General features: G+C 42.6%; 1 protein-coding gene across 1 annotated transcript; it reads right to left on the reverse strand.

Annotated features, from left to right (window-relative positions):
* Positions 1-8145: 8145 nt before the first annotated feature.
* Positions 8146-9850, reverse strand: LOC135555170 (Fanconi anemia group F protein-like). Its single transcript, XM_064987518.1, has one exon. It carries the CDS (start codon positions 9697-9699, stop codon positions 8644-8646), a length of 1056 nt encoding a protein of 351 aa, XP_064843590.1. The 5' UTR covers positions 9700-9850; the 3' UTR covers positions 8146-8643.
* Between the last annotated feature and the right edge of the window lie 1612 nt (positions 9851-11462).

Raw genomic sequence — 11462 nt, forward strand, 5'->3', positions numbered from 1 at the left:
GGGTGCTGTGTTTTGTCAAAATGGGTGGGGTTATATCCTTCCTGTTTGGCCCTGTCCGGGGGTGTCCTCGGATGGGGCCACAGTGTCTCCTGGCCCCTCCTGTCTCAGCCTCCAGTATTTATGCTGCAGTCATTTATGTGTCGGGGGGCTAGGGTCAGTTTGTTATATCTGGAGTACTTCTCCTGTCATATTCGGTGTCCTGTGTGAATTTAAGTGTGCTCTCTCTAATTCTCTCTTTCTCTCGGAGGACCTGAACCCTAAGACCATGCCTCAGGACTACCTGACATGATGACTCCTTAATGTCCCCAGTCCACCTGGCCGTGCTGCTGCTCCAGTTTCAACTGTTCTGCCTTATTATTATTGGACCATGCTGGTCATTTATGAACATTTGAACATCTTGGCCATGTTCTGTTATAATCACCACCCGGCACAGCCAGAAGAGGACTGGCCACCCCACATAGCCTGGTTCCTCTCTAGGTTTCTTCCTAGGTTTTGGCCTTTCTAGAGAGTTTTTCCTAGCCACCGTGCTTCTACACCTGCATTGCTTGCTGTTTGGGGTTTTAGGCTGGGTTTCTGTACAGCACTTTGAGATATCAGCTGATGTACGAAGGGCTATATAAATACATTTTATTTTATTTTAATTTTTTGTCCAATTGATTGCTCATAAATGATAAGCCTGTCCAATTGATTGCTCATAAATTATAAGCCTGTCCAATTGATTGCTCATAAATGATAAGCCTGTCCAATTGATTGCTCATAAATGATAAGCCTGTCCAATTGATTGCTCATAAATTACAAGCCTGTCCAATTGATTGCTCATAAATGATAAGCCTGTCCAAATGATTGCTCATAAATGATAAGCCTGTCCAATTGATTGTTCATAAATGACAAGCCTGTCCAATTGATTGTTCATAAATGACAAGCCTGTCCAATTGATTGCTCATAAATGATAAGCATGTCCAATCGATTGTTCATAAATGATAAGCCTGGCCAATTGATTGCTCATAAATGGTAAGCCTATCCAATTGATTGTTCATAAATTGTTCATAAAACATACAGATAATTGTAAGGTCCCTCAGTCGAGCACTAAATTTCAAACAGATTCAACCACAAAGGATTGGATTGTTCATAAATGATAAGCCTGTCCAATTGATTGCTCATAAATGATAAGCCTGTCCAATTGATTGTTCATAAATGATAAGCCTGTCCAATTGATTGCTCATAAATGATAAGCCTGTCCAATTGATTGCTCATAAATGACCTGTAAAGTGAGGAGCAGGTGAAAACGATGTAGGAAACACAATGTGTTTCTGTGACCAGCTCCGTACATATGTTCCTCATAACGGTGTTAATAAATAGCTTGTGTAGCCGCTGCTCCAGACTCGCTGACCCTTGTCTCTTCCGTCTCGTCTCTTGCTTTTCCAGTGGCGTGTTCAACGAGCCATGGCCATGTTGGCGTTCCCCTCCGCACCCCGTCCGTGCCTGTCAGTAATCAGTAATCCGCTGGCTGTTATGTCCCACACCAGACATTGTTCTGGGTTTGATTGAAGAGGCCTGATTTGACTAATTGATCCCAGAGCAGCAGGGGTGATCTGACACACACATGGGAGGTGGGGTTTGTGTGTGTGCGGGGGGAGGGGGGTGTGTGTGTGTGTGTGTGTCACGAAGGCCAGCCAACCAGCTGTGTAGAATCGAGGGTGGGGGCCCAGTTTAGCCTACTGGTGAGGAAGAGAAGGTACACTGTTGACATATTGTGTGTGTGTGTGTGTGTGTGTGTGTGTGTGTGTGTGTGTGTGTGTGTGTGTGTGTGTGTGTGTGTGTGTGTGTGTGTGTGTGTGTGTGTGTGTGTGTGTGTGTGTAAGAGGGAGGGAGAGAGAGAAGGCAAGGGAGAGAGAGACAGTGAGATTCTTTGAAGATTCTTTTCCATAAAGAATTTGCTTATATGCGGAATTCACATTTTCTACATAATTAAAGGCACATATCAGAAGAATGTTGGATCTTTCTGTTTCTGTCTTTCTCAGTGTCTCGTGAAACAGACTGATATACTGTACATGGTTTCCATGGAGACAAAACCAGTGAACGATCCGGAAGCAAGATGGACAGATATGTACACTAAACATAGACAAATAATAATAAACTCCATGAATAAATATGAAACAAGGCATGATTGCATATTGACATCACAAGCCTATGTGATGTTGTTCGGCGCTATAAACCTGGCCAGGGTTGCGATCAGTGGTGGTTGGCGCCGTTTAAGATGAGGGAGGACATTTGTTTTTGCATTTTATGAAAATGGTCTTATTTTTATAACATAATATTGGATGACTGTCATTCATATTCCATTCGCCCAGCTTAATGTAACATCGATAGGTTAAGGCTACTAGTTGATACTCTAATTTTCCCTTCATCGTGAGGTTGCTACAACCTAGCCTGTGAATGAAGGTTTACAACGTAGGTGCACACAGGTCGAGAGAAATTTGAGTAATCAATGTGACAGACATTGACACATTCAATATCGCTTTTGCACACTCCTCTTGCCTGCATCTAGCTGATCTGGGGTGTAATCACTAGTCCAAAAGTTGCAAACAACAGTTTGGCTCCCGAGTGGCACAGTGGTCTAAAGGCATTGCATCTCAGTCCAAGAGGCGTCACTACAGTCCTGGGTTTGAATCCAGGCTGTATCACATCCGGACGTGATTGGGAGTCCCATAGGGCGGCACACAATTGGCCCAGTGTCGTCCGGGTTTGGCCGGGGTAGGCCGTCATTGTAAATAAGAATTTCTTAACTGACTTGCCGAGTTAAATAAAGGTTAAATAAAAAGTACAATTAGTTAATTAATTAAACAAGAGTTTCTAGGAGGAAGAAGGGAAGCGCTACTATGGTACACAATAGTACATTTTGGTAGACAGAAGGTGCTCTTTGGTAAAAGGGGGGAATTGGTCATCAAAAATAAAGGAGGACCAAGGCACTCTTCATATAATTAATTAAAATGCCTTTATTTGTATGGCATGTTCAATAGAAGCAAGGTTTTAAAAATCTGACGTGTTTCGGCTGCATGGCCTTCGTCAGGGAGTACAAGAGTTTCTATTGGAAAAATTCAGGTCTTTTTTATCCTCGTTTTGTTCCATTTGCTTCCGTTCAAGAAACATTTTTCAACAGAATCCGCAGAATGAATACACTCCTGATTACATGTAAACACTTCACTTTCATAGCAGCCACATACAAAAAAAGCACGATCACTTTGATCGTTGTATAATTCCTTCTCGTATCTATGCACTCTCCTCCTCGCACCTTTTCCGTTCCCTTGTGGATACATCAGGCGAAAAAACCTTTCCAAGCCAAACCTTCATACCATAACCACTAACGGCTACACACAGCCTACATTGTTGTCACGATATTAGCTAACGCCATAGTCAACATAGCTAACGCGTTAGTAAACCTGATACAATCATGCAGTACAGTCAGCAAGCAGTTTAGCAGTTACACCTGTGGCAATAAATTAATAAAACCAAAAGCTTGTTAGAGTTCCAGTTTTGGATAGCCGTAGCCACAAAGGATCTCTCTCTGTTTGAGCCGGGTGTTTGAGTAGGCTAAACTAGCTAGTTGCATTCATTAGCTAAGTAATTGAATGTGTAATTTAAAAAAATACAACGGAATATAACTAGCTCTCTCTCTGTCTCTAGCTTCTCCTTCATTTTTGAAGAAATTAATTTGTTCAAAACGTTTCAACTATTGTCTTTCTCTTTGAGCCAACTACTTACCACATTTTATGCACTGCAGTGCTAGCTAGCGGTAGCTTATGCTTTCAGTACAAGATTAATTCTCTGATCCTTTGATTGGGTGGACAACATGTCAGTGCATGCTGCAAGAACTCTGATAGGTTGGAGGATGTCCTCTGGAAGTTGTCATGATTACTATGTAAGTCTATGGAAGGGGGTGAGAACCATGAGCCTCCTAGGTTTTGTATTGAATGTACCAAGAGGAGGACGGAATCCAGCTGTCCTCCGGCTACACCATGGTGCTACCCTACAGAGTGCTGTTGTGGCTACTGTAGACCTTCATTGCAAAACAGTGTGTTTTAATCAATTGTTTGGTGAAGTTGAATACATTTAGTATAGTTTTAGACTATACATATTTATGTTTCACAATGTTTATTTTTATGAAATTCACTAAGTAGGATGGTCCTGCCCTGCCTCCTCTGAGGAGCCTCCACCGGTGGCTATGAGGGCCTATGAGGGCCAGCCTGTGAGACAGTCTAATTGTTATTCAGTGTCACTCGAGTCGACATACCTGTCTTACTACTCGTACTATCACAGACAGTTATGGAAATACATAATATATATTATATACATAATAATAATAATAATAATAATAATACATAATTCATAATACCCCACATAGCCTGGTTCCTCTCTAGGTTTCTTCCTAGGCTTTGGCCTTTCTAGGGAGTTTTTCCTAGCCACCGTGCTTCTACACCCGCATTGCTTGCTGTTTGGGGTTTTAGGCTGGGTTTCTGTACAGCACTTTGAGATATCAGCTGATGTACGAAGGGCTATATAAATACATTTGATTTGATTTGACAATCCTAAATTCACTGACAATTTCCTTTATCAGTTAGTTTAACGTCGATTTGTGGGGTTTTTCGTACTGATTCAGCTACAAGACCAAATATAACAACAGAAACATACATATATATATAAATAAATATTGCACAATAAATTTTGATTTTACATTCCCACAAAAGGTTCATAATTAGATTTTCAAAAGGAGTTTACTAGTTGGGAACTCAGGCTATAAAACAGATGAACACTGAACAAAAATATAAACGTCACATTGCAACAATTAAAAATATTTTATTGAGTTACAGTTCTTATTAGGAAATCAGTCAATTGAAATAAATAAATTAGGAACTAATCTATGGATTTCGCATGACTGTTGGTCACAGATACGGGGCGTGGATCAGAAAACCAGTCAGTATCTGGTGTGGCCACAATTTGTCTCATGCAGCGAGACACATCTCCTTTGCATAGAGTTGATCAGGCTGTTGATTTTTGCCTGTGGAATGTTGTCCCACTCCTCTTTAATGGCTGTGCGAAGTTGCGGGATATTGTCAGGAACTGGAACACGGTGTCGTACACGTCGATCCAGAGCATTCCAAACATGCTCAATGGGTGACATGTCTGGTGAGTATGCAGACCATGGAAGAACTGGCACATTTTCAGCTTCCAGGAAATGTGTACAGATCCTTGCGACATGAGGCCATACATTATCATGCTGAAACATGAGGTGATGGCGTCGAATGAATGGCACGACAACGGGCCTCAGGATCTCGTCACGATATCTCTGTGCAGTCAAATTACCATCAATAAAATGCAATTGTGTTCATTGTCCATAGCTTACGCCTGTCCATACCATAACCCCACCACCACCATGGGGCACAACGTTGACATCAACAAACCACATCTACACGATGGCATGCACACTGTCTGCCATATGCCTGGTAGAGTTGAAATTGGGATTCATCGCTTCTCCATACATGGTCTGCGGTTGTTAGGCCGGTTGGACATACAGCCAAATTCTCTAGAACGATGTTGTTTGCGGTTTATGGTCGATAAATGAACATTCAATTAGCTGGCAACATCTCTGGTGGACAATCCTGCCAGTCAGCATGTCAATTGCTGCAATTACTCCCACAAAACTTTAGACATCAGTGGCATTGTGTTATGTCACAAAACTGCACATTTTAGGGTAGCCTTTTATTGTTCCCAGCACAAGGTGCACCTGTGTAATGATCAGGCTATTTAATCAGCTTATTGATATGCCACACCTGTCAGGTGGATGGATTATCTTGGCAAAGGAGAAATGCTCACTAACAGGGATGTAAACAAATTTCTGCACAAATTTTTTGAGAAATAAGCTTTTTGTGCGTATGGAACATTTCTGGGATCTTTTATTTCAGCTGATGAAACATGGGAACAACACTTTGCAAGTTGCGTTTATATTTTTGCTCAGTATATTGTCACACATCAGAACCTCTAGAATCATAAAATACAGGACGACCTTAGAACCTCATCTTAGCTCTCTTCCTCTCCAAACTGCTCTGATAGTGAATGAGAGGCACGGGTCCTTGTGTCCCTGGGGACTCATTTGGAAGGCGCACAACATCCTCTCTCTGGCTTTCAAGCAGTGGTTGCCTGGGCAACGTGTGACGCTACCATCTGTCACTCCTGCTCATTGAGATTTGGATTTCATTAACTAGCTCATTCTGATGTCGGACATATTGCCAAGCAGTAGAATCAGATTAAAATACACCTTATGGAAGAGCGGGGGCTGTGAAGAGACACACATATGCACACAAACGCTAGCACACACATACATTGTAATATTGTTGTTCGGTGGTATTATACATTTTGTATTGTTGATAAGTAGCTATATTATGTACTGTTTTATCTTTTGTTTAATATGTAATTTAAGCATCTTAATGTGTTTGGGGCCCAGGAACAGTAGCTGCTGCCTTGACAGGAACTAATGGGGATCCATAATAAACCCCAGGAAGAGTAGCTGCTGCCTTGACAGAAACTAATGGGGATCCATAATAAACCCCAGTAAGAGTAGCTGCTGCCTTGACAGGAACTAATGGGGACCATAATAAACCCCAGGAAGAGTAGCTGCTGCCTTGACAGGAACTAATGGGGATCCATAATAAACCCCAAGCAGAGTAGCTTCTGCCTTTGCAGGAACTAATGGGGATCCATAATAAACAGGAACTTTTCAGTAGCTCGGTGTGTACAAAGAAAACAAAAAGGGGGGTGACAGTATTATTGCACACTTGAAATAAAAACAAACATTTGCTGAAAGTCCTTTTTATTCTGTTATTGATACAAACGTATATGAAAGTATTAGCACAAAAACATGTATCCTTTAACAAATACATTTAAATCAATTGTATCTAACGAGGCCAAACGTCCGCATGTGTCCAGCGAACACTGACTGCCCAATGACAGGATCTTGATGAGGCTCCACATGGCTTTGTTCCGCTCAAGAGAGGGGGTAAATCCATTTCAATTCACTTTTTGACAGCTTTCATTTTACATTTAAGTCATTTAGCAGACGCTCTTATCTCTATTTAAAACTTTCCATACATGTTTGCCCATGGAGGGAAGTGGTCAGAAAGTTACCAAAACATTCAGGAGATAAAAAGTGATCAAAGTTGACCTATTCTTCATACCCCATTACTTTCCCAGTAATGTCTTCACTACTGGAAAAGATAAAAGGTTGGAGTTTGATTTCATTTAGAAGCTTACAAACAGGGTTGTCAAACTGTTTTATAGTTTATTTTTATACATTTTTTATTATTATTATTATATATTTTTTTTAGCCTTTAAATGAATGTCAATTATCTAAAAACAAGTCAACTCTGATTTTCTTTTTAATTTGTTGCATCACCCTGTACTCAAGAACATGTTGTGTCTCAACTGATGGCAATGGATGATGGTTCACATGGTTTAGATCATTAACGTTTCAGGTTAAAAAAAAAAAGAATTAAAAAAAAAGTTTAAAAAAAAACGACCATCCCAAACACTCAGACCTTGTTCAGCTCAGAGAGGAGGTCACCCCAAACACTCAGACCTTGTTCAGCTCAGAGAGGAGGTCACCCCAAACACTCAGACCTTGTTCAGCTCAGAGAGGAGGTCACCCCAAACACTCAGACCTTGTTCAGCTCAGAGAGGAGGTCACCCCAAACACTCAGACCTTGTTCAGCTCAGAGAGGAGGTCACCCCAAACACTCAGACCTTGTTCGGCTCAGAGAGGAGGTCACCCCAAACACTCAGACCTTGTTCAGCTCAGAGAGGAGGTCACCCCAAACACTCAGACCTTGTTCAGCTCAGAGGAGGACACACCAAACACTCAGACCTTGTTCAGCTCAGAGAGGAGGTCACCCCAAACACTCAGACCTTGTTCAGCTCAGAGAGGAGGTCACCCCAAACACTCAGACCTTGTTCAGCTCAGAGGAGGTCACCCCAAACACTCAGACCTTGTTCAGCTCAGAGAGGAGGTCACCCCAAACACTCAGACCTTGTTCAGCTCAGAGAGGAGGTCACCCCAAACACTCAGACCTTGTTTAGCTCAGAGGAGGTCACCCCAAACACTCAGACCTTGTTCAGCTCAGAGAGGTGGTCACCCCAAACACTCAGACCTTGTTCAGCTCAGAGAGGAGGTCACCCCAAACACTCAGACCTTGTTCAGCTCAGAGAGGAGGTCACCCCAAACACTCAGACCTTGTTCAGCTCAGAGAGGAGGTCACCCCAAACACTCAGACCTTGTTCAGCTCAGAGAAGAGGTCACCCCAAACACTCAGACCTTGTTCAGCTCAGAGAAGAGGTCACCCCAAACACTCAGACCTTGTTCAGCTCAGAGAGGAGGTCACCCCAAACACTCAGACCTTGTTCAGCTCAGAGAGGAGGTCACCCCAAACACTCAGACCTTGTTCAGCTCAGAGAGGAGGTCACCCCAAACACTCAGACCTTGTTCAGCTCAGAGAGGAGGTCACCCCAAACACTCAGACCTTGTTCAGCTCAGAGAGGAGGTCACCCCAAACACTCAGACCTTGTTCAGCTCAGAGAGGAGGTCACCCCAAACACTCAGACCTTGTTCAGCTCAGAGAGGAGGTCACCCCAAACACTCAGACCTCTAACATCAAAGTCCCCATCGGCAACCTTCAGTTCTGTCAGCTCTCTCTCAACGTCCTCCTTTGTTGACGGACAAGCCCCTAGCAACGACCTATAATGGTCAGACAGTGTCTTGAACGACACCCCGTCGGTGGTATACATTTGAACCCACTCTCCTTCTCCCACGTCATACTCCAACTGTGAACCCCATTGCTTCAACATGTCACCGTAGGTCACTCTAAACCTCACAGACTGCTGGTAGAGGTCCATCAAAAGACCAATAGGCAACGTGGAACACATATTATGGAGTAAACTGTGGTGTTGCTGCAGCCAATCCAGGATAAAGTGGAATGAAACTCCTTCTGAAGCCATTTTTGTTGTTGCCGTTGTGTCGTTTTTCCTTGACAGGAGAGCAGCAGCAACGACCCCTGAGAAGTTTTCATTTTCACCACAGGTTTGTAAGATGTTGTCCAATAACTTCTCTGCGAGGCCCACCTTGGACCCGCCAGTAGCTGGAGAGAGCAGAATATCCAACATCTCCATCAGTGTCATGCCTAACACGTCAGCATCGGGACCGGGAAAGGACGTACTGCGTTTCAAATGAATGGCGCTTAAGACTTTACATGCTGATTTCACTTCTACGAGTTCAGTGCAATGACCGGTGGCGTCCTTATATTTACCTCCAACAGTTATAGTGTCGAAAAGTAGTTTGACGACTGAGCTCGGAACAGCGGCGTTGTTTAGTAACCCCACGAGCAGCAAGTGTTGACACTGCGACAGGTCAGAAAACGTGATGTCCGTATACCCATGAAAAGTTGTTCGTAAATGTTCGTTTGTCACCTGTAGTTGTTTTTCCAAGATGTCCCTGACGGTCGGATTTGCATGGAACCTTGTGTAGACGTGTTGGCAGTACTGAGTCCATTGGAAGGCTCTGTCCAGGGTCTGTTTGTCCCACTGCTGCACCGTCTCTGTCTGCGACACAGCGAGTAGCTCCGTGGTCCGCTCCACGTTCTTTACAATAGCCTCCATGTGACACTATCTGCTATCAGAACATTTGCAAGTGAGTTTGAAAATGTTAAAACGCTTGAAATTACTCCAAAAGGTTGTTTGGAAAAGTCACTTTGGTGTTTTAATTAAAGCTACTTCTTTTCTCCGTGTCCTCTCCTCTTCCCCCCCCCGCCAGTTGATGTTGTGAAGTGAACTTCCGGGTATGCGAGCGCGTCCCAGTCACTTCAAAATAAAAGTTCTCAAGATAAAAGTTGTATAAATCATGAAATCTGGCGAATAGAACAAATGTATTGTCCTCCGAGAAAATATTTCTCCCGTTTAAGTTTCACATTATTTTTTTTCTGAATTGGCGAATATGTGTAGATTGATTGTAGAAGAAGAACAAGCAAGTCCATCGACTCTTGTCACTGTATTGTGTTATAGTCATTTATAATCGAACAATTGCAATACATAAAATTGCACAGTGGCTGGGCCAATCAATGCACTTCTGCTTCAGCATCTATCTAATTACAATCGTGAGCACGGACGAGTTTCTCAAATGTCAGATCAGAGAGAGAGAATGAGAGGAGGAGGTAACGCAGCATAACATTCCCAGTCAGTCCAGTGTGATTGATCAAAAACTCCCCACCTATCGGCAGTGCAGCACTCGGCTCCACAAAAAAAGATCATCGACAGGTTGAGAGACAGAGATATGCATTGCCCGAATCTACCCCGGGCCACTGTTTTCCCGCGACAGAGCGGGGGGTAGATGAGCGATGGTGAAAAGCATGCATACTGAACGCACGGAGGAGCAAAGACACTGTACGAGAGGACGGTGACAGTCCGGATAGAAGAGTTGCTTTGCAGAGGGTGAGTGAAAGATGCACCGGGACTGTTGATTGCATGCCTCTGATTGGTCTAGTAGTTGTTGTTTTTGTAGGATTTATACCGTATGCTTTATCCGCAAATATATTATTGCATTTGTTGTGAAGTTGTTACATATTTAGAATAAATCAGAATCAAATTATAAGATTTCAACCACTTATTCAACAATACTGCTATTGTTATTTCTGTAGATAAAAAAATAATTAAACAGAGTTTTAGGGGAAAAGCTTGATTATAGCAGGGATGGGCAACTCCAGTCCTCAGGGACCTGATTGATGTGGTCACACTTCTCCCCCAGCCGAAGTTAACACACCTGACTCCAATAACCAACTAATCATGATATTCTGTTTAGAATGCAACACTCCAGTGCCCTAAGGAGTTGTCCATCCCTGCCCTGTAGCCCTGGGTAGACAGCTATACACAACTGACTCCAATAACCAACTAATCATGATATTCTGTTTATAATGCAACACTCCAGTTCCCTAAGGAGTTGTCCATCCCTGCCCTGTAGCCCTGGGTAGATGGCTATACACATCTGTAGTCTTGTTTCCATGGTTGGTATGAGAGATATTCTTCTGTATAGCTTAAAGTAAAACTCAAAAAATATACTCAATATCAAATGTTTGGATAAATTAACTGTTGATGTATGAGACCGAATAAAATGTAACTACCAAACAAAGCTTCCTGTGTGGAGTCAGTCAGTTAGTTAGTTACATAGTTAGTCAGTTAGTTAGTTACATAGTTAGTCAGTTAGTTACATAGTTAGTCAGTTAGTCAGTTAGTCAGTTAGTCAGTTTGCCAGTTAGACAGTTAGTTAGTTAGTTAGTTAGTTAGTTAGTTAGTTACATAGTTAGTCAGTTAGTTACATAGTTAGTCAGTTAGTCAGTTAGTTAGTTACATAGTTAGTCAGTTAGTTACAT

This window comes from Oncorhynchus masou, chromosome 15 (genome assembly GCF_036934945.1).
Source record: "Oncorhynchus masou masou isolate Uvic2021 chromosome 15, UVic_Omas_1.1, whole genome shotgun sequence".
Taxonomy (NCBI): Eukaryota; Metazoa; Chordata; class Actinopteri; order Salmoniformes; family Salmonidae; genus Oncorhynchus; species Oncorhynchus masou.